Source organism: Hippopotamus amphibius, chromosome 9, assembly GCF_030028045.1.
Source record: "Hippopotamus amphibius kiboko isolate mHipAmp2 chromosome 9, mHipAmp2.hap2, whole genome shotgun sequence".
Lineage (NCBI taxonomy): Eukaryota > Metazoa > Chordata > Mammalia > Artiodactyla > Hippopotamidae > Hippopotamus > Hippopotamus amphibius.
Window position 1 is genome coordinate 92,609,242 of NC_080194.1, and position 24,010 is coordinate 92,633,251.

The following is a 24,010-nucleotide window of genomic DNA, read 5'->3' on the forward strand; positions in this document are numbered from 1 at the left end:
TCTCCAAAGTTTTATGTTCTTTGTGGTGCGAATGTAGTTTGAATTATTTGAAAATCTGCTATGTAGTTGGATTGTCATTTTGCCCCCCTTCTTCACACCTTCCCCCCCCCCCCCCATTTTTTGTCCTAAGCTCTTAATCTTGTCAGTCATTACTAGTGCATGTATTTTGTCTCAGAGTTCTTTTTGGTGAAGAAAAGATATACCTGACTGGTCCCATGGGGGATTGAGATGGTGCCAAAACAATTGCGTAGTATTACTGAAACTACTATTAAAAAACAAACAATACCACACTAACTTATATTGTCTAATTTTTCACTTTCCCACTATCTCAGGATGCTTATGATGGCATATGTGTCTTTCTTCCAGCTCTATCAGTTGGTTTAAGGATAGTGCCGATGAGACTATTGCAGAGTTCAAAGAGAGCAAACTGCGTCAGTAACATTTGTGATCCCATCAGCTGTCGTGACCCATATATGTTGTTAGATGAAGAACTGGGTTAAGGATATGTATGTCATTGGTTCAATATAAACCTACTCCCACTATTAGAAAAAAGTTATAGAACTTATGATATTTATTATGTCAGTCATTTCCATTTTAAATATGGTAATAGCCTGATTTATAGAATTACAAAGTTTATCAGATGTAAATTCTTTTGTTATACCTATAACTGTGGATAGTTACCAACATAGCCAATGAAATTATTTCATTTAAAGTGGTAGAAACTTCACTTGGTTTTCTGTCGATGTTATCTGTAAAAATTAATAGTATAGTTTTAAAAATATTTGGTAAGCACAATAAATGCAAATGTAAGATGCAGGCATATTACTCTGCATTCCAGAGAATAGTCACCAGTAAGTACACTTCTACATCAAACTGTAAAACTTTGAGAGAGCAGAAGAGATATTAGCCTAAACAAAGTCCTTCATAAAGCAGGTTTCCCCCCGTCAGCCATGACTAATTTCTGTCTCTTCTTTCCTAAAATGATTGATTATCGTGACTCTGCTTTTTGACTCACCCTTTAGCACAGGAAATATTGCTGATACTTATCTTCATGTGCATGTTTGCTGTGTACATGTGATCTTTTGCAACAGAGATAGGAGTGGGAAGGTGTTGAGTGTTATGATCCTTGAAGAAAACCATTACGTGCGTCCCTCACAGCTCTTCCTTTCTTAGGGCAGGGCAAGTGTGTTCTTATGCACTTACTCATGTGTGTAACGGGCTTTATACGTAGCAAAGTTTGGGTGCTCATTACTAATGCATTTTTATAGATATAGATCAGGACTGTGTGTTGTTTTCCATTTGTTTATTTCACTTCTTTGACTCATTCATATGATGGGCCCACTTGCATCCCTCCTTGTGTCTACCTTTTGAAATTATACCGCTGCCCCAAACGAGAACTGACGGTATCCTTCTTCAATGCAGACCACCTGGTGGCCCATGGCAGAATGGCGGAAAAGGAGGCCCGTCGGAAGTTCAAACAGATTGTTGCGGCTGTCTATTTTTGTCACTGTCGGAATATTGTTCATCGTGATCTAAAAGCCGAAAATTTGCTTCTGGATGCCAATCTGAATATCAAAATAGCAGGTGAGAAGTGCGCTGAGGATGTGAATTAGGAATGGAGGAGCTTTTCCTTCAAGGGTCTTAAAGCAAGGCATCGTATGATTCCATGTATTTAGAAAGAAGTATTATGAAGAGGATTTGTGTGTGTATGTGGCTTGAAAATTAATAAGCTTTTAAAATACATTTATGCTGTTTTTTCATGTAGTGTTGGATGCCACTAGGTTGGGGAGAAAGAAGAAAAAAGTAATCTTTAAATAAGGAATAAAACAGAATAAAGTAATTTAAAAAAAAACGGATAAAATTGTATGTCTTTTCACCTTCACTTGAGAAGGTTGATTTGTGTCACTGTTGATATAGAGCATGCTTATTCTTAAGACCGTGGTTTTATGATCATTTAAGAAGAATAGATCTTACAGGGTTTAAAGGCAGTCCATCTCTTTTTATTCACTTTCATGAATAAAAATTTCATTCATCTGCTCATCTGACAGTGTCTAAAGAAGCACTGTTCACTGCCTCCATCTACTCATACTTCAGTTTTAGTAAACTGTCAGCATTTGCCTAACCAATGCAAGCTCACCACCTATTGATAGAAGAAAGTGACTGCAGTCTATATAGAAACTATAAATATGAAAATAAACCATTTTTGTTTTCTGACAATTTTTGGCATTACATTGGATGTCTCTTGTCTCCCAGGTAAGGAAGGAAGGGAGTCTCATATAGAAAACAGAAGTGTAGCTAGTGTATAAGTGTCTTGAAAAGCCTAGGTAAGAGGCAGTTCTAAAGATTTCCCACGTTAACTGGATGAGAATTGAGAGTTCAAGTTTATATTATATTATAGGTCAAAGTTCCTGTGTGTACCCTTGTAGGCTGGTGATTCTTCTGACAGTTTCTTTTGTGTACATAATTCTGCTCACTTACCAGGCTCTGCTGTTACATCCTTGGAATGTCACCTAGCCTTTCATTTCTCTGAGTTGGGCTGATTGCAGCTTTTACAGTTGCGGGCTCCTTGAGTCCGGTATTTGCTCAATACATAGTAGATAGGGATTAGATGCTTCCTTTATCTTACATAAAATCATGTTTTTCCTTTGCCTTATGTCTGTTTTATATTCTCTAAAGCTCCCTAATGCTGACAGTTCTTACAAGGGTGGATAGGGTAGAAAGGCCTGGCAATTTCAGATTCTCTTTTGTAATTATTTGTTGTAGCTTCAGTGAAATTAATGGTAATAATACCTAATAAGCTTCACAATCCTTAAAAGTATGATCAATTGTTGTGTTAATTATCTGTTGTTGCTGTAACAAATTACCACTAACCCAGTGGCTTGAAACAGTACAGGTTTATTATCTTATAGTTCTGGAGGTCAGACATCTGAAATGAGTCCTTTGGGGCTGAAATCAAGATGTTGGTTGGACTGGCTCCATCTGGAGGCTCTGGAGAATTCGCATCCTTGCCTTTTGCAGCTTCTGGAGGCCTCCTGTATTCCTTGGCTCCAGCCCTTTCCGTACACCACTCCTCCACCTGCTGTTTCCATTGTCACATCTCCCGCTCCTAATCTGGTGCTCCTACTTTCCCTCTTGTAAGGACCCTTGTGATTACATTGGGCCCTCCTGGATACACCAAGATGGTCTCTCCCAGCTCGAGATCCTAAACCTAACCACATCTGCAAAAGCAGGTAACACATTCACACGTGCCCTGGATTAGGACAAGGATGTCTTGGAAGGGCTCTTACTCAGCCTACCACAGATGTTGTTGTAGGGTTCTTTGGATTATTGATTTAGGGTAGTAAGTTAAAAGAAGGCCCTCTTTTTCTGCTATAATCTTATTCTCCTTCACTGACCAAAGACTAAGAAAAAATTTTTATGCTTCCTTGGTTCTTAATTTTGGATTTAGAATCATTTTGATTTAGTTAAAGGGAAATTTGTATGGCTTTTAGTTTTTGCATTGAGAAACCAAGCTTAAAAGCAGGAGTTGGTGATAATTGAATTTAGAAACTCCACGGACAAATATTTGGGTAAGGAGATTTTTTTAATGCTTTTCTTTGTTAGTAGTTAAAACCAATGCATGTAGTCACAATATGAGTCTCTACCTGCTGATGTGTAATTACAGACTCCTCGGGGTGCTGGCAGCCAGCCTTGGGCTCTCTATGTATTAATACACACACTTCGGCCGGATTTTTACTTCATTAACCTGAAGTCTGCATTTTTATTATTTGTTTCCAGAGCAAAGCAAAGAATAAATGAGCACTTCTAGTTTTGTGCTCTGCTACAGTTATCTGACATTGTCTTTGCATTCTTTCCTACATGCTGTCATTACTCAGTTTCCCAATCATTGCCTAAACTTCCCTTCCTACACATAAATTAGATACAATGCCCATTCTTATCTGCCAGCCCTTCTTTGAGCTTAATGGACCAGTGGGAGAAATGCTTCTAGTTGAAGCTGACCACAACATGACTAATTCTGGAAAGGTAGGTTGGATGGTTATGACGGGATAAAGTCAGATAAGTAATGAAATCAACTTTTTATTCTGAAAGCTAAAAGTAACTTTCAGATCCCCGATCTTTCCAATAGTCTTTTTGATAAATTATTGTAAATCTTAGTAAGAAAAAACTACTATATATGAAAGAAACACATGAGAGAGAAAAGAGGTGGGTTTTTTTTTTGTTTTATTTAAAGTATTGTTAGCCTTAAGCACTTCATTTTAAAAAACATTTAAAACATTATATATGTTATAGTAGCAAACTAACATGAAATTAATAAAAATTCAGATCAGGAAACTTAAGGAATTCATGTTTTCCTTATGCCAATATTTACCTAGTGGTTTTGATGAAAAGATCATGCATCCTATTCAGAAGTAGATGAATAAATTATTCTGGAGATGTTTGTGTTTGTAGGAGTTTATGTTTACTTTTTGTATGAAGTAATGTGACAATTTACCTGTAATATTTGGTACTACTATACAAATCTAGCAATTACAAAAGCCCATGCTAGCCCTCTACAAGAGTATATGTGTTCCCTGGACACGAGAGGTAAATTTCAGTTACGGTTATTAAAAGATTCAACATCATTCTGTGGTTTAAGAGTTTTGTGATTAAATTCTTACCTATGAATTTTTGTTCTAGTGCTAGTTCACGGGAGAATGAAGCCCAGGTGAATACTTCGTTTTCTTTCTGGTTTTAGAATTTAAACATGTTTCTTCTTAATGCTGGTCAGAAACCTATCTTCTGTAGAATTGTTTGGAAGATGTTTCTGTCATTAGTAATTCAGAATAAGCATTGATTGTTTTCAGAATAAAGAATTTTATTTCTGAAAGGCAGAATTGCCACGTCTGGAACTCTGAATTTGTAGTGGATCTCTAAAGTCTTCACTGTTCTTAACAAAGGCTTTTTGCTCTGGTATCATGGAATAGAAAAAAGAAGGCTAAGAACATGACTCCCACCCTCAAGAATTTACAGTCTATTTGGGCAGCAAATGCTTAGACCTTTAAAAAGTTAAATAACACCAAGATTATGCTTAATGTGTATAAAAAGTACTTTGCAAGGCATTTTCACCTGTATCACTTAATTTCATCATATTTGGCATACAAATATAGCTTGTTTAGAAAACATTCGAGTTTCCAGAAGACCTTTAACTTGCTAAAACTTTGAAATCCTTATAAAGAGTGCTCATGCAAATCACTTTCTTGTATAGAGTTCAACGCTTGGAAAAGTACAGGATTCTTGGTCTCTAACCTTTCACTTTTAGTGCCTCAGATGTGTGAGGATGCACAGAGGAGCAGATGCAGGATGGAGGAGGCACACGTGGCTCTCTCAGCACATCGTCTGTATCCCTGGGTGACAGCAGGGTCCACAGCTACCAAGTTGCAGTTTGATACAATAGGAGAGATGTTACAAAGCACGCATGATTCATTATCACGTTAATTGTATAGTCCAGTTACCACAGGAGTCCAGAGGATGGAGAGACCACTTTAGTTTGCAAAATTCCACTAGATTACAAATGCCACAGGGACTGTAAGCAGATCCTATTTATTGTTTCACTGGCACTGGCTTGCAGGTACCTGTTCTATAGTGGGTGCTCAATAACTTTGTTGACCTGAACTTTACACAATGGTGTTGAGGACAGAAACACCCTTTTGAGAACATAGCACTTGAGTGAGTCTTAAAGAATCAATAGCCTTCTTTAAGGATAGGTGTTGAGAGAATGCCAATAGGATTGGTCAATCAGCAAATGCTAGTAAAGCACCTGCTGTGTGCAGACACTGGGGATACAGCAGCAGATAAAATAGTCTTTGAAACTAACATTCTGATGGTGGAAGATAGTAAAGGCATAAACAAACTCTCATAAGAGCTCTGAAAATGGTAAAATCGAATGACTTGTGGGAGGAAAACCAGGAGAGTCAGAGCCTTCCAAACAGAAGGAAGAGCAAGGCAAAGGCCTGAGTGTTAGGGAGTAAGAGAAAAGTTAGCAGCACTGGAGATGGTAAGCAGGGAGTGGAAGGATGGGGAGAGAGAGCCCACAAGGGCCTGTGCCTGTGGGGCCTTGTGCACATGGGGAAGATTGGGGGTTTATTTTGGCTACAGAGGGAAGCTGAGTTGGAGAAGCACGAGCAGCAGGAGAATGCACGTAGCATTTCTGCACAACAGCTCGGCAAGAGGGAAAACAAGGAGGGGAGGCATGCCTGAGAAGGCGGGAAGGGGAGGTATTTATACTAGATGGCGAGATTGTTTCAATACCAAGCTTGGTAAATCAGGTTCAGGCTGGATAAAGAAAAAAGGGTGGGAGTAGAGAGAGGGGACAGGAGAGCAACAGGAAGATCAGTTAAAAGCCTGTGAAATGGAAAAATTCTGCGTACAGGTGATTTTAGTGGACGTGGGAAGGAAAAAAAAGGCAGCAAATACAAGAGATGCGAGCAAAGGAAGAATTTCTGGGACTAGATAACCAATCACATATCTGGGCCAGGAAGAGGGAACTTCCAGTCAAAGATATGTTTAGAAATAGAGAAATCAGATTTTCTTACTGATGGGTTATATTAAGCTGTCAAAGAAAACTGGTGGTGCTTTATTTTTAATGGTCGATGCACTACCATTTGAAAGTAATTTTAATTCTTATCCCTAAAAATTAAGTAGAGAAATTTCTCTACTTATAAAAGATTGCCTAAATGTAGCTGGCTTACTCCCTGAAGCAAAGTTATTTGAAATACTCAGATGTTATGAGAATGTTTTGAAAATTGTGGAAACTTTTTTTTTTAACCTAAGGAAGTTGGAAACTTTTTTTCTTTAAATGTCGACTTCCAGAATGGTCTCCATGAGATCGTTTCCACTCCGGTGTTATTGTTTTAGTTGGCAATCAGTAGACAGCAAAGATCTGAAGTTCAGCTATAGCAAAGCCAATATTTTGGAAAGAATTTCCACAGTGCATGGATTTAAGGTACTGTGGAAATTTTTGACCTTTAATGCAGTGAGATCTAGACTACTTCTTTTAAAGTGAGAAACTAAAACATTTCGTAAGTCCATTGACCTTTCACCCCCCAGTATGAATATACTGAGATAAAGTCATAGGAAAAAAAGATAGGAAACCTTGGATTTCTAAGACCCCTTCCATAGTCTGGTGATTAAGAATGTCCCTGACAGATCACAAAAAGTAGTTATGGAATATATTCATCATGTCAAGCCCAAATTTTATGTCATGATCCTAACAGCCTTTGTTTAAGTGATCTTTCAGTACACCTCCCCAGTTGACAGGTGGTAAATTGAGACCCAGAGAGGCTATGTGACTTTGCCAGATTTGGGTCCTAATGGAGCCTAGGAATCGTAATGTCTCATCCTGACATGGCGTAGGACTCTCAACTAAAACAGGGGCTAAGCAACTTGAATGTATATTGACCCTTGGGAAAATGCAATTTGGAAAATTCTCTCTTCTGAATCCTATTGCTAAGACTGGAGCTTTACAAGTGAAAAATTAATGTACCTTCATTTAAAAGGTATTTCAGGTACAGTTGATTTGTGAAAAAACTCTGAAGTTAACATTGAAATGAGCAGATTTTTGTCAGTCGTGCTTCTAGGTTATAAGTGAGGGGTCTTGTTCTTGAAAAGTGATTGCACCTTGCTAGGATCAAAACCAATTTTCTGTTTATAGAGTCTCACTCACAGTAGCCATGCTACCAACACAGAGGCATCACGTCTCAGATTTCCCCACTGTGGTTTTCCTGGCACGGAGGGGTTGGACTCACGTGGGCTTGGCGGGTGGGGGAAGAGGAGCTGGTTCCAGAGTCTGGAATGGCTCACTGTGTAAGTCATGTGTTTCATCTTTAAATTCACGCACATGTGTGTATTCTCCTCAATGTCGCATCTACATTTGTTTTAATATTAAAATTACTTGGCTTTATTTAACATAGCAAAAAATTGATGTTCCAGGAAGATGTATTTTATTTAGCTTGGAGTTTCACGTAACTCTTGGCATACTACAGCATTATGCCTGGGGATACGCAGACATGGACCAGTTTGAGAAACTGAGAATAAAGAATTTTTTCCCCAACTTTAGGTTCCTCTTACATAAATTGCTATTAATTGCAGATCATTTGTTTGGGGGGTAATTAGTAGTAAATAAATGGACTAGTGATTTAGGTCTCCCAACCCCCATTAGTGGAATAGTTTGAGAGCCTCTGAAAGTACTTGTAATTCAGTCATTGCATTTAATGTTCAGTTGAAATGGTTGGTTACCATGATAGTATTGACCAATATGCAATTTTTTATCATATTTTGTTAAATTTACATGGACCCTTGGACAATATAAAGCATAAGGAACACTTGTGTTAAAATTTAATTAATGAGGATAGAACTGATAATTCTACAATGCCTCAAGACAGACCTTACCAAATTCATGAATTATCTTCATTTGATCTCAAGACTGTCTACATTATTGTGTATTATTTGCGAAGTGCTAAACTTGCTTATCCATTTTACCATTTAAAAACAAAACATGGAAATAATTTAGATAAACAGGTTTGTTTTTTAGGTTCAAAAATGTAAGCATTCCAACTACCAGATAACGAAAAGTTTTTGACTGTTTTGGATGTTATAATCTCAGTATATCTGTGGCTTCCAAACTAAACATGATGTATCAATTTTAAATTAATACTTTTTCTTACATAATTTAAATGAATTAATGGGTCACTTGTAAAATGGGGGGAAATGAGTTTTTCTTAATATTTATAGTGAACTTTAAAAAAATTGAGGTATACTTGACTTGTAACATTATATTAATTTATTTTATTTTATTTATTTATTTATTATTTTTTGGGGGTACACCAAGTTCAATCATCTGTTTTTATACACATATCCCCATATTCCCTCCCTCCCTTGACTAACCCCCACCCTCCCTGCCCCAGTCCTCTAAGGCATCATCCATCCTCGAGTTGAACTCCCTTTGTTATACAACAACTTCCCAATGGCTATCTACTTTACAGTTGGTAGTGTATATATGTCTGTGCTACTCTCTCACTTTGTCTCAGCTTCCCCTTCACCCCCCGCCCCCCCAGACCTCGAGTTCTCCAGTCCATTCTCTGCATCTGCGTCCTTGTTCTTGTCTTGTCACTGAGTTCATCAGTACCATTTTTAGATTCCGTATATGTGAGTTAGCATACAATATTTGTCTTTCTCTTTCTGACTTACTTCACTCTGTATGACAGACTCTAGGTCTATCCACCTCATTACATATAGCTCCATCTCATCCCTTTTTATAGCTGAGTAATATTCCATTGTATATATATGCCACATCTTCTTTATCCATTCGTTTGTTGATGGGCATTTAGGTTGCTTCCATGTCCTGGCTATTGTAAATAGTGCTGCAATGAACATTATGGTACATGTTTCTTTTGAGATTATGGTTTTCTTTGGGTATATGCCCAGGAGTGGGATTACTGGATCATATGGTAGTTCTATTTGTAGTTTTTTAAGGAACCTCCAAGTTGTTTTCCATAGTGGCTGTACCAGCTTACATTCCCACCAACAGTGCAGGAGGATTCGCTTTTCTCCACACCCTCTCCAACATTTGTTGTTTCCAGATTTTGTGATGATGGCCATTCTGACCAATGTGAGGTGATACCTCATTGTGGCTTTGACTTGCATTTCTCTAATGATTAGTGATGTTGAACATCTTTTCATGTGTTTGGTGGCCATCTGTATGTCTTCTTTGGAGAAATGTCTATTTAGGTCTTCTGCCCATTTGTGGATTGGGTTATTTGCTTTTTTGGTATTAGGCTGCATGAGCTGCTTGTATATTTTGGAGGTTAATCCTTTGTCCGTTATTTCATAGGCAACTATTTTTTCCCATTCTGAGGGTTGCTGTCTAGTCTTGTTTATGGTTTCTTTTGCTGTGCAAAAGCTTTTCAGTTTCATGAGGTCCCATTTGTTTATTCTTGATTTGATTTCCATGATTCTAGGAGGTGGGTCAAAAAGGATCTTGCTTTGATGGATGTCATAGAGTGTTCTGCCTATGTTTTCCTCTAATAGTTTTATAGTGTCTGGCCTTACATTTAGGTCTTTAATCCATTTTGAGTTTCTTTTTGTGTATGGTGTTAGGAAGTGTTCTAATTTCATTCTTTTACATGTAGCTGTCCAATTTTCCCAGCACCACTTATTGAAGAGGCTGTCTTTTTTCCATTGTATACTCGTGCCTCCTTTGTCAAAGATAAGGTGCCCATATGTGTTTGGGCTTCCTTCTGAGTTCTCTATTCTATTCCATTGATCTTCCTTTCTATTTTTGTGCCAGTACCATACTGTCTTGATCACTATGGCCTTGTTTGAAGTCAGGAAGCCTGATTCCACCAACTCCATTTTTCCTTCTCAAGATTGCTTTGGCTGTTCGGGGTCTTTTGCGTTTCCATACAAATCGTAAGATTTCTTTCTCTAGTTCTGTGAAAAATGCCATTGGTAATTTGATGGGGATTGCATTGAATCTGTAAATTGCTTTGGGTAGTACAGTCATTTTCACGATGTTGATTCTTCCAATCCAGGAACATGGTATGTCCCTCCATCTGTTTGTGTTGTCTTTGATTTCTTTCATCAGTGTCTTAAAGTTTTCTGCATACAGGTCTTTTGCCCCCTTAGGCAGGTTTATTCCTAGGTATTTTATTCTTTTGGCTGCAATGGTGAATGGGAGAGTTTCCTTAATTTCTCTTTCTGCTCTTCCGTTGTTAGTGTATAGGAATGCAAGAGATTTCTGTGCATTACTTTTGTATCCTGCTACTTTACTAAACTCATCAATTAGTGCTAGCAGTTTTCTGGTAGAGTCTTTAGGGTTTTCTATATATAATATCATGTCATCTGCAAAGAGTGACAATTTTACTTCTTCTTTTCCAGTTTGTATTCCTTTTATTTCTTTTTCTTCTCTGATTGCTGTGGCTAAAACTTCCAAAACTATGTTGAATAATAATGGTGAGAGTGGACACCCTTGTCTTGTTCCAACATTATATTAATTTTAAGTGTACAACATAATTACTCAATATTGCATATATTGCAAAATGATCACCACAGTAAGTATAATTAACATTTGTCACCATACAAAGTTAAAACAATTTTTTTCTTATGATGCGAGCTTTTAAGACCTACTCTCTTAGCCAACTTTCAGACATACAATACAGTATTGTTAACTGTGGCCATCATGCTGTGCAGCACATCCCCATGAGTTATTTATTTTATAACTGGAAGTTTGTACCTTTTGACCCTCTTCACCCATTTCACCCAACTCCCCACCTCCTGTTTCTGGCAACCACCAATCTGTTCTCTGTATCTGTGAGCGTGGTTTGTTTTTATGATTCCACATATAAGTGATAATATACAGTGTTTGTCTTTCTCTTTTTTACTTATTTCTCTTAGCATAGTGCCCTCAAGGTCCATACACGTTGTCACAAATGGCAAGATTTTCAAAAAATGGGCAGAAGACCTAAATAGATGTTTCTCCAAAGAAGACATGCAAATGGCCAATAGGAACATGGAAAAGTGCTCAGCATCGCTAATTATTAGAGAAATGCAAATCAAAACTACAATGAGGTACACCAGTTAGGGTGGCCGTCATTACAAATAACAAATGCTGGAGAGGGTGCAGAGAAAAGGGAACCCTCCTACACCGTTGGTGGGACTGTAAATTGGGGCAGTCACTGTGGAGGACAGTGTGGAGGTGCCTCAAAAAGCTAAAAATAGAGTTGACATATAAATGATCCAGCAGTCTCACTTCTAGATATTGATCCAAAGAAAATGAAAGCCCTAATTCAAAAAGATCTCTGCATGTTCATGTTCACTGCAGCATTATTTTACAATAGCCAAGATATGGAAACAATCTCAGTGTCCACTGATAGATGAATGGATTTTAAAATGTGGTACATATACACAATGGAATATTATTCATTCATAAAAAAGAATAAAATCTTGCCATTTAAAAAATATTAGTTATACTCACCTTACTTCTTGTTTTTTCTTTCCCATTATGGTTTATTACAGGACATTGAATATAGTTTTCTGTGCTATATAGTAGGACCTTGTTGTTTATCCATTCTGTATATAATATTTGCATCTACTAATCCCAAACTCCTAATCCATCCTCCTTAGTTTTTAGGTGACGACTTAGAATCTTTTATGTGATCGTACCTTCTTTTCTCCAAAAAGTAGCCTTCTGCTTATCAGCCATATGCCTTAATTTTTAATTTGGAAAATATTGTTGTATCTATATACTACATATCCATTTGGTGTCTTTAGTTTCTGTTGCTAATTTAAGGGGACCTGAATTCATTATGTCTATAAAAGAGACACTAAAAATTTGTGTAGTATGCCCACCTATCAGTATTAGAAACTTACCTGATTGAAAGATTGGATTTTTATTTTTCTAAGTGATATGGTTTAGAATCATGACTATAATAGTATGCATTAATGTTTTCAGGAATTCTTGTGAATATTGTTTGCAGGTCTTATAGAAAGTGTCTCATTATAACCCTTTCCTGCATACATCTACTCAAAACTGAGTTTGATGAAAAGATCCTATGTTGAAGAGGGGTTTTGGTTTTTCATGAGAAAGGTTGGGGTAGTGCTGTCTATAATAGAGTGGAGGGGATTCATTTATTACCTCATTTAAAAATAGCTGAATTCAGTTATCCTAACTGCTAAGATATTTTAAAGCTTTGAGGGAAAATATTTGTCATTCATTGAAAATACCAGTATAATGCTGGCCTAGCATTTTTGTTTTTAAACTTTCATTTTCCACAGAGATGGTCAGCATACTTTATAGATACATAGTGCCAGGAAGTTGCAGAAGGTCAGGAGATTGCTAAGATTAAGCGAGGGATGTGGAGGAGCCCCATATATGTTGTAATAATAGGAGCTGCAACAAAATGGTCCTATAAGACCTCTCTTACACGTTACCAAGAAGGTACCAGGAAGGTACGTATATTCTTTCAATCTCCTGAATATTCTCTCTCCCCTCCTCCAATTCTGACCTCCCCTGGTTTCTTAAACTAAATCAAATCCCCTCCTTCCCAAATAAGCTGATTAGTTGATTTTTTTTTCCCCATGAAGGAATTTCTCTTGAGCATAAACGCTCAGGCTGTGAGTCAGTAGTTTTTGGCATTACTTCTCTATTAGCTCCTAGTTAGGAAGTTCAGCCAAAGGTTGGAGGGATTGCTAAACACTGAGGACTTCCCAAGACCCATTTTTAAGAGCAAACTAATATTGAACTCCTGGGAGCTTCGGAACTCATCCTTTGTCACTGCAAGTATTCTGAGATCCACACAGTTGACACTCATGTTCAATTGCAGATAAAGCTTTTGGGTCACATGATTTCTAGGCTAGTAATATTGTGTAGGAAAAGCAAGATTAGTTCCTTATCCGTGTCATGTTCTTAGTCCGTGTAACAGTCTAGATCCTCTTTATAAAGTGTCTTGATCTCGGTTCTTCAGGTCATTTCTAGCTAGAATACCTGATAGCTTGTGGCCCCCACCTGTACTTATTAGTCCATTAAGAAGTTAATCAAGGACCAAAATTATTTCTGTTCTTAGTCTTCGTCTTGGTCTAGGTCTTTGTCTCTAATTGCAAGTGCAACATTAGGGTTATGAGTCCTCAGCAGCTTTCAGATTTTAAAACATGAAGGATTTTGTCATGATATTTTCTCGTGTACTTGTTTATTTAGGATAACTAATTATTTTCCCACTTCATTTTTTATCTCTGCCCCGTACTTCCAGGCTGTTTACTTATAACAGTAAAGAAGTGAAATGAAGAACAGTTACTCTTGGAAGGGTTGGCTGTCACTTGTAGCTGTACTACTGTATTACCTTCACAGACACTGTGAACATTTGAAACAGGCTGCAGGCTGGGCCTAATCTGTTACATCTGCTCTGGGCTGCTCCTTGGTCAGCCAAAAAAGAAGTCAAGGGTATTGCTCTGAGGTGGTGGACCAAGTAAGAAAATTTCCTGTTGCAGTTGTCCTGATTTTTAAATTCGTACCACCTGCTCCCTCTTTCCCCTCGCCACGTAGACATACCCAGTTGATGATATACTTACTTTTAGGGCTACAGTATCACTGCCCCATATAGCCCCAGGCTTCTGATCTTGCCTGGAACAAAGGATTTCCAAGTCTCAAAATGCATAGTAAAGCTCCCTAGAAGACAGACACATGGTTCAAATTAAAGTCTGCTGCTCTGTATTGAGAGAAGGGGGTGTAAGATACCATTCTAGCCTGCAGACAAATGCTAACCAACCAGGGTGTTGGGAGTTGGAAAAGAGACTTAACAGATTAGCTTAGGAGCCACTTATGAGTGGAGAAATAAATGGCCGTAGGCCACATGAAGAGAACAACTCCACCCGCATGGCTTCTGTTGTGTGGGTGTGAGAATTTCACTTTAACCAGTTTCTTGTTTCTCCCTTTTCTTCTATAACTCTTTAGAATATTCAGCATTTTAATGTTGAATCTGTAGGTCATAATTTTTTTCCTGTTGCCAGTAAATAAAGAATAAGGGATATAAAGTATCTTTATGGCATCTTTGTACCTGAGAGTTTTCCGAAACTAACTGCTCAGTGTTTTAGTTATTGTTCAAGTGTTTATGCTTAAAACAAATAAAGAAATTAATATAGAATAATAAAGCAAGAATATAAGCACACTACAGGAAATTTAAACAGCAGCAAAAGATTTTAAGCATTCAAACTGGAATCCCACCTCCAAAACCATCATTATCATTTTGAGTGCATTTCTTTTCTTTCTGTGCATGTTTTTTATAATTATAATCGCCATATATACAATTTTATATGTAGTTTTTATCCTTTATGTCAGCGGTCCCCAACCTTTTTGGCACCAGGGACCAATTTCGTGGAAGGCAGTTTTTCAGAGGATTGGGGGGAGGGGGGTTTAGGCGGCAATGCGAGTGATGGGGGGATGGTTTGGTAATGGAAGCGATGGGGAGTGATGGGGAGCGGAAGATGGCGCTTCGCGCACTCGCCCACCCACCGCTCACCTCCTGCTGTGCGGCCCAGTTCCTAGTGGACGGGGGATTGGGGACCCTTGCTTTACGTTATGTCAAATATTTTCCCTGTGCTGCTCCATGTGATCATTTTTAATGATTACATATCAAGTAGATGTACCATAATTTACTTAATCTCTCCCATGTTATTATAAGAGCACAGAAATTCTTGAGAGGGTTTTGGTGTTCACTCCCCCTTGTTTTTTTTTTTTTTTAATTTTTAAAAAATATTTACTTTTTTTTTTTTTTTTTTTCTGGCTGCATCAGGTCTTAGTTGTGGCCCGTGTGCTCAGTAGTTGTGGTATGCGGACTTAGTTGCTCTGCAGATGTGGGACCCTAGTTCCCCAACCAGGGATTGAACCCACGTCCCCTTCACTGGAAGGTAGATTCTTAACCACCGGAAAGTCCCACCCACTTTCCTTTCTTTGACATTATCAGTACACTTCAAAACTACAAAATACATGTACTTAACCTTTTGAACATACACTGAATCTCTTCTCTTCTTTGCCTTAAGTTTCTGTGTTATTTTTGTTGTTCTTGTTTTTTGTTCGTGTGAATGTTGCCCCACTTCTGCATTTCCCTTTATATTGCACCAGCACTCTCCATCCTTCACCGTGTGAAATGGAGCTTGTGATGCTGTGGTTTATTTTACTTGTGCCCTCTGGTTAGAATGATCCCAGGCTAACATGAGCTGGGGCCATACTGCACTTCAGTATGCCTTAGGATGATAGTTCTGGAAAGCTAAAAGAAGATAGTGGCTGAGTACAGAGTGCCTGAGGTGATAAAGAAATGCTTAGGCTCTGTCCATCCACTGGCTTCTTACCTCTGGGATTTGAATAATTAAAAAGTTATAATCAGAAAAAAAATATGTTCTAGTTGGGGAGAGTGAAGATTATTTATCAGAAAGATTTGTCAAAATTAGATTAATTCTCAGTTACCCAGGGTTTTTTTTGTTTGTTTGTTTTGTTCTGTTTTTTACTATTCCTTTTTTTTTGTTTTTAATTTTTTTCCCTCCCCTCTCTTCTAGCCATCCAGGGTTTTTGATTTGCTAGTGTATCAAGCGTATTTATCTTAAGCTAGACACAAGGAAGGAAAATCTAAATCTCTTTAGTGTTGTTCTTTGATAGCAGCTCTTGTTCATTTAGGGGAGACAGTGACAGTATAGACAAAAATGAATTTTTAAACTATAAGTAATGTGTCTTAGTCCATTCGGGCTGCAATAATAAAATACCACAGACTAGATGGCTTATAAACAGTAGAAATTTATTACTCACAGTTTCAGGCTGGGAGGTCCAAGCTCAAGGCACCCGCATGGCTGCCTTCTGGTGAGGGCCTGCTTACTGGTTCATATAGTGCCTGCTCAGTATGTCCTCACATGGTGGCAGGAGCTAGAGTTCTCTCTGGAGCCTCCTTTATAAGGCATTAATCCTGCTCATGAGGGTTCCACTCTCATGACCTAATGGGCTCCCAGAGCTCCCACCTCCTAATACCATCACCTTGGGGATTAAGATTTCAACGTGTGAATTTTGGGGGCACATTCAGACCATAACATAGTGTATGCTATCTTTGTCTCCAGATGTGAGTTACTGAGAAATAGTTATTTTATTAGTATAGCACTAATACTGATATTTTTAATGATGTGAACTGCTTATCATTTATACCTAATTGCTGTTATAACAGTGACTATATATCATTAAAATATTTACTTCTTTTAAATTGTTTTTAACTACAATCTAAACTCTGTCATTATATATCACATCTTCATAGTTTGTTCTTCTTCATCTAGGATTATTGTTGTTTTCAACAAAAACTTTACTGGGATTCCTGTTTCAGCAAGTAACTCCCAGTGCCTACCCTCTTAGCTGTTCACTAAGGGCTGCTCTGGGTTCTCATACATTTATTCCTTTTTCATACTTATCTCTGTTTTTCTCTTTTTCTCCCTCCCTTTCTGTTCTTAGTTAATCTGTGTGTCATTTGTAAGATATTTATTGAGTGTCTTCTCTTCTGCCAGGCACTGTTCTAGGCGGTAGGAAATTAGTGGTGAGGAAAACAACCTGATCCCTGCCCTCCTGATCCCTGATGATAACGGAGGTTAGAACCAGTGAAGTGGCCCCTAAGGGCAAGAAGTAGAAGTAGGGGAGAGAAAGGAGTTTATTCTTTTCTTTTTTTCTTTGCTTATTATGAAATATTATGTATATAGATAGAAATGTGCGTTAACCATATGTGTATAAATGAATCACTGTAAAACAAACACCTGTGCAAATTACCACTTAGATCAAGAAATAGATAATTTCATTAGCCCAGACTGCACCCCCCTCCCCATCACAACCTCATTCTTCCCTCAAGAGGTCTTGATTTTCACGTTAATCACTTGCTTGCTTTGCTTGATAGTTTTTTAAAAAGTAGTTTTACTTTCTGTGTAATGCATCTCTCAGGAGTTTTGTTCCAAGGGGTACCATTTATATTGACTATAATGTGGAATCATACTGAATATATTATTTTGTATTTTATTTCACACAACACTATGTTTGTGAGATTTATTCATGTTTGTATAGCTGTGATTTATTCTCTTTTATTTCTGTCTAGTATTCCATGATAGAAGTATATACCACAAGTTATTTTTCCATTTTATCCATTGATGGATATTTGGATTGCTTTCAGTTTGGAACTCTTACTAACAATTGCAGTGATCATTGCACGCCTAAACATTAATGTGCATTCTTAAACATTTAAGAGTATAAACTCAGGAGTAAAATTGCTGGGTTGTACTGTATGTCTGTTTTCAGATTTGCCAAGCTGGTGTGTCAGTTTGTGTGAGGGTTCCCATTCCTGCATGTCCTCACCAGTGCTGGGTATTTTTTTAAAAATTTTTTATTGGAATATGGTGATTTACAATGCTGTGTTAGTTTCAGGTGTATAGCAAAGTGAATCAACTATACATATACGTATATCCACTCCCCTTCAAATTCTTTTCCCATACAGGCCATCACAGAGCACTGAGTAGAGTTCCCTGTGCTGTACAGTCCCCTGGTAGCTGTCCACTTCACATATAGTGGTGTGTCGTGCTGGGTACTATTATACTTTATAATTTTTGTCAATCTGGTGAGCGTGTAATGGTTATCTCATTGTAGATTTAGTTTTTAATTTTGTTTTTAATGATGAGATTGAACTCCTTTTCATGTCTTTTGGCCTTTCTTTGAAGTGTCTGTTTAAATAAGTCTTTTGCCCATTTTTCTGCTGGGTTGTCTGTTGATTTATAGGAGTTTTTGTTTCAGTAATAAGGATATGAGTCTTTTGTTTTATGTGTTACAAACAACTTCTCTCATTTCATGATTTTTCATTTCACTCTCTTCAAAATATCTTTCAATGAATAATTTTAGTGTAATTTTAATGTAACCAAATTTACCATCTTTTCCTTTATGATTTGTGCCTTTTGTTTCTTGTTTAAAATGTCCTTCCATCCCCTGAGGCTATAAAGATAGTCTCCTTTATTATTTTATTAAAAAACTTTGTAGTTTTACCTTTCACCTTAAGTCTATGATCCACCTGGAACTGATTTTAGGGTATGACGTGAGGAAGGTGTCCTATTTAATTTTTTCCTATATGGAGAATCAGTTGTACCTATGCCATTTATTGAGAAGTTCATCCTTTTCCCAGTGATTTATGGTGCCTACTGTTCTTTTCAATGCATTGTTTTTAAAGCAACTTGTAAAGAAGCAGTATGTCTCAAGTCCTGTATGCCTTTGGGAATTACATAAGCAGAGCAAAGGGTTGGCAGTCAAGAATAAAATAAACAGTAGAATATAATAACTAAGGAATTTGGGAAGTTGTATAAAAATAGTTATGGGACGTACATTTACCTCAATGTAAACACATACATGATTCTGAAAGCACAGTGGAGGTGTGGGCTTTGAGGGCATCCAGGCTGGCATTAGAGGCTGGGCCTTGTTCTTAGTAAGTTTGTTTTTTTTTTTAACTTTAAGTTTGAACATGTTACGTAATGATCATCACCTTCCCAGATGTAAAACAAAAATAATGCTCATCTCAATGAGATAATAACTACATGCATTGTACTATAGGACTTCCCTGGTGGCGCAGTGGTTAAGAATCCACCTGCCAATGCAGGAGACACGGGTTTGATCCCTGACCCAGGAAGATGCCACATGTCACGGGGGAACTAAGCCCGTGTGCAGCAACTATTGAGCCTGTGTGTTGCAACTACTGAAGCCTGCGCACCTACAGCCTGTTGCTCTGCAACAAAAGAAGCCACCACAATGAGGAGCCCACACACCGCAATGAAGAGTAGTCCCTCCTTGCCGCAGCTAGAGAAAGCCCGTGTGCAGAAACGGAGACCCAACACAGCCAACAAATAAATTAATTAATTGACAGAGTGTCCTTTGAGAAATAGCTGTTTATTCCATAGACTTCAAAGTGCTGCACAAACGGGAAAACTGCAGAACCAAGAGATGAGTCAGGGTGGCCCAAAATCCCTGTTCTCCAGGGTCCTCGCCACTCAGCCGTGTGGCCGTGCTGCTCATTTCTAAGTACCCCGAATGAATTTACTCGTAGTTCAGAATTGTTATTTACTCGTTGTTAGCCAACTAATAAGAAATGCCCTGTTTTATTCATAGGGTGACATTCTGGATGATTCACAATGAATCTGGGCTATGTTTGTAGATCATTCCTATGACTTAACGTTTCTTTTAAGACAAATTAAGTAACAGAAATTCTGAGGGGAAATCATACTATTTCGAGTCTGGTGATTATATGTGATATAGTTTTCGCTCAGATGAAAGTGCATGGTACTTGGATGACATCGTGTGGGTGCTGCAGACCACCTTTTCCTTCTTGGAAATGTTCGTCTCCTCTCCCAGCTTCCTTGTTATACTGGTAGGATATTTCTCTCTCCCTCTTGCTCCATCTTCTTTCTTTCCCTGAACCCATAGCGCAGGAAGTACCTATGGGTATTTCCTAAGCCTTGATTCCCAGACATCCTTTTTTCTCTACTTATTCTTTCAAAAAACGTTTATCCGTTCATTACTGCAACTCAGTTCAACAGAACATCTCCACTTGAATTTCTTCTCACCTTCTTAAACTCAATGCATGACCAAAGAAAAATTATTTTTCTACCCTAATCAATTACTCTCTACTTTTCCCTCCTTTTCATCCCATGTATTATCTCCCCAGTCTTTTTTCAAAATAATTTTTGAGTTGTCTTTCTCATTTTCACTATTTCTACTTTCTCACAGGCCTTCCACTTCTCCTCACGCTTAATCTAGTCTTGCTTTCAGGTTAATTTTACTAGATCTACCTGTACCAGAAGTTCCAACGACTCCTCACTGCCTGTAAGAATGGTTCTCAGACCTCTTCAGAACAGTTGTTTTTTGTGTTTGTTTACATTCCGCTGTCTAAATTATTTCCAGGAGATCCAGTAGGTCTGAAGGAAGGTTTGTGGATCACTTTAAATACAGTGGTGATTCTGATATACAGACAGGGTTGAAAATCAGTGGTTGGTGGGGGGAATGAATTGGGAGAATAGGATTGCCATATATACATGACTAATAAGAAAAATAATATCAAATTGTACACTTTAAAAAAATAAAAACAAAACAAAAATCATTGGTTGGACGAGGATGGGGGATGGGGTGGGTAGTGCTTGTGGTTAGATGTGAGTAATTATCAAGATAGCAGTTTTTTATTTGGGTGACGGGCTCAGGGGCGCTCACTGCATAGCTAAAGTAAGTAACTACCTCTAGAAGAAGACATAGCGGTGACTCTTTGTGACCTTGGGTTAGGCAGTGATTTCTTAGATATGACACCAAAATCATAAGTGACAAAAGAAAATCTGGATAAATTAGACTTCATCAAAATTAAAAACTTTTGTGCATCAAAGGACATCATCAAGAAAGTGAAAAGAGGGACTTCCCTGGTGGTCCAGTGGTTAAGAATCTGCCTTCCAATGCAGGGGATGTGAGTTTGATCCCTGGTTGGGAAACTAAGATCCCACATGCCTCGGGGAAACTAAGCCTATGCACTGCAGCTACTGAGTCTGCAGGCCACAACTAGAGAGCCCATGTGCTGCAACTAGAGAAGCCTACGCACCGAAACAAAGAGCCCATGTGCCACAACAAAGATCCAACACAGCCAAAAAAAAAAAAAAAAAAATCCAAAAGAAAAAGTGAAAAGGTAATCCCCAGGATGGGAGAAAATACTTGCAAATCAGATGAATGGACTTGTATCTGGAGAATATAAATAATTCTTACAACTCAATAATAAAAACATAACCCAATTTAAAAATGGGCAGAAGATTCGAATAGACGTTTGTCTAAAGAAGATATGCAAATGACCAATTAGCACATGAAATGATGCTCAACATCATTAGCCATCAGGGAAATGCAAATTAAAACCATAGTAAGATACCACATCCCTCCCCGCCCAGGATAGCTGTATTTTTAAAAATATAACATGATAGTAATAAGTGTTGGGAAGGATATGGAGAAATCAGAACTCTTGTACATTGTTGGTGGGAACGTAAAGTTTTGCAGCCACTTCAGATAATAGCTTGGACAGTTCCTGAAAAGATTAAACATGGAGTTACCATATGACCCAGCAGTTCCACTCCTAGGTATATACCCAAGAGAAATGAAAACATACATCCACAAAAAGAACTTACGTGAATGGTTATAGCAACATTATTCATAGTACAAAAAAAAAAAAAAGAACGTAAATATCCATCAACTGATGAATGGATACATAAAACATGCTATGTCCATGGAATATTATTCAGCAATAAAAAGAGAATGAACTACAGATAGATGCTACAATGTGGAGGAACCTTGAAAACATTATGCTAATTGAAAGAAGCCAGTCACAAGGGACCTCATATTGTATATGAAATGTCTAGAATAGTCAAATTCAAAGCGACAGAAAGTTGATTAGTGATTGTCTAGGGTGGGAGCGTTGAGGGGGAGAAATGGAAAGTGACTGCTAATTGGTACAGAGATTCTTTTTAGGTTGATGAGAATGTTCTAAAATTGATTGAGGTAATGGTGTACAACTCTATGAATATACTTAAAAACCACTGAACAGTACACCTTAAGTGGGTGAATTTTATACAATAAGGCTATAGGGAAAAAGTCTAAATTAAAGCAGGCCACACATGGAGCAATGGTGCGAGTGTGTCAAGAACCAAAGATTGTAATTAATTCATAATCAAATTCTTTGAAATCTAATAAAAATTTTTAATTTGGGGAAATATTTAGAAGAAAAAGAAAGAAAAGCAGAGTTCACATGGTGACATCTAAGGTCCCTGTTCTGTCATTTAAAGCTGTATTTTGTCTGTCCTGTTGCTATTGTGTAATGTTATTTCTTGCCATATACCCAAGGCAGTTTCTTTATTGTTGCTTCAACTTAGCACACTAGTTCCAAGTGATCTGCCTTTGCTCTGCTTTTGCCCAACCCCACTTAGAAAACCCTTTCCATATCCCTCTCTGCTTCTCCAGGTCCAATCCACTCAACTTAGGTTCTGCTTCCTTTTTGAGTTGTTCCATTGGAACATATCTTTTCTGCCTTTGGTTCTTTCATAGCAACCAACACATTGCTCTACTAATTGGAAGGGTTCCAGAAATACATGTTAAATACATGAGTGAAGGAATGAAGGAACTTAGAGACCGTGAAAGAGGCATTAACAATAAGAAGCTTTAGTAAAGACTGGAAGACATTATTGAGTTAAGAGCAGCTACTGAGCCAAAATAAGATAACAGGTCCATTCCACTGAATGGAAATACGGTTTTCTAGGTTCAAGGTAACTAATCAAACTTAAGTTCTAAAAGCTTTTCTTTCCTTGCTTCTTTGCAATTTCTAATCCAAGCCAGCAAGAATTCTCCTTCATTCTTTCTTAACCATTGCTTTAAATTTTTCACAAGAGTTTTCTCTTTCTAGTTGGGTCATCTTGCAGTTTTCTCCTTTGTCTATGTGTATAGATAACAAAACCAACACAAATCTTAGCAATTCTGTTCCATGTCTTGTCTTCCCCCCGCTACCCTAGCACACCTCCACATCCCAATAGTATTCCCTTCAGGCTTCCAATAAAACCCAAAATAGACTGGTTTGAATTTTGACTGCTTTTATTTTTTCCTTCTAGTCTTCTTAAAATGTGTAGCAAAATGCCTCCCAAGGTAAGCAGCTGAAAGAATAGAGGAGGAATTCTTTTCTTCTCGGTTATTCAGTTCCCGAAGTGTTGATTAGAAGGCACTAAACTTTCACAGTGAGCTCCAGATTTCATATATGTTCTTAATTTGAGGTTTCTCTCACATCAGTAATTTAAATGTTCAGAAAATAATTTATGTTATTGCTGAGTGGACAGTGAAGTGGCCAGAATTTTTAACTTACCAGCTGCATAGCAGTATTGAAGATTAATGTGAAATACTTGTGAAGAGGCACTAGTAGAGAAGATAGGACAGCAGTATGCTTTCACTGAAACGGAATTGTTAGTAATATGTGTATTGAGGAGGGAGGGAGGCTCAGATTCGGTTAGGTTTGGTATGGTAAAGAATGGCGTGGGCTACCCCAGGGTCATTCATTGGAGGAAGCTGGTGGTCATGGGGGGAAGTGCATAGCATGCAGGGCGAAGCAAATTTTGCTTAAATGTGCAACACCTTAGGGTTAGGAGTAAGAACAGTGCTTGGAGTGACTAGAGGAGACCCCATGACAGGTTTACAAGACTAAACGGTTTTTGCTTGCTGGGTAATAAATAGGAGCAAGCCGGAGGGGCAGTGGGGAGGGGGGGGTTGTTGAGTCTTACTGAAATCTTGCTGTCAGGCATTGGGTCTAGCTGTTGAAACCAGCTGTGTGGCTGTAACATGCTGTGGAAGCAGGTGTTTCCCCCGATGTGGCCTCTCTAGATGTCAGGCCCTGATCGTGTCATTCATTCTTGCACGCTCATTTCTCATATAAAC

At 38.0% G+C, this 24,010-nt stretch overlaps 1 protein-coding gene across 9 annotated transcripts in view; it reads left to right on the plus strand.

The window, feature by feature from the left end:
• Positions 1–24,010, plus strand: part of SIK3 (SIK family kinase 3) — a 295,319-nt gene that overhangs the window by 217,087 nt on the left and 54,222 nt on the right. For 8 of the 9 annotated variants that reach the window (XM_057747818.1, XM_057747824.1, XM_057747819.1 and 5 more), the window contains one exon: positions 1,423–1,584. In XM_057747818.1, the coding sequence (XP_057603801.1) occupies positions 1,423–1,584 (162 nt within the window). Of the gene's footprint in view, positions 1–1,422; positions 1,585–19,132; positions 22,836–24,010 lie in introns of those variants that run through there. The other variant, XM_057747825.1, reaches the window with a different exon arrangement.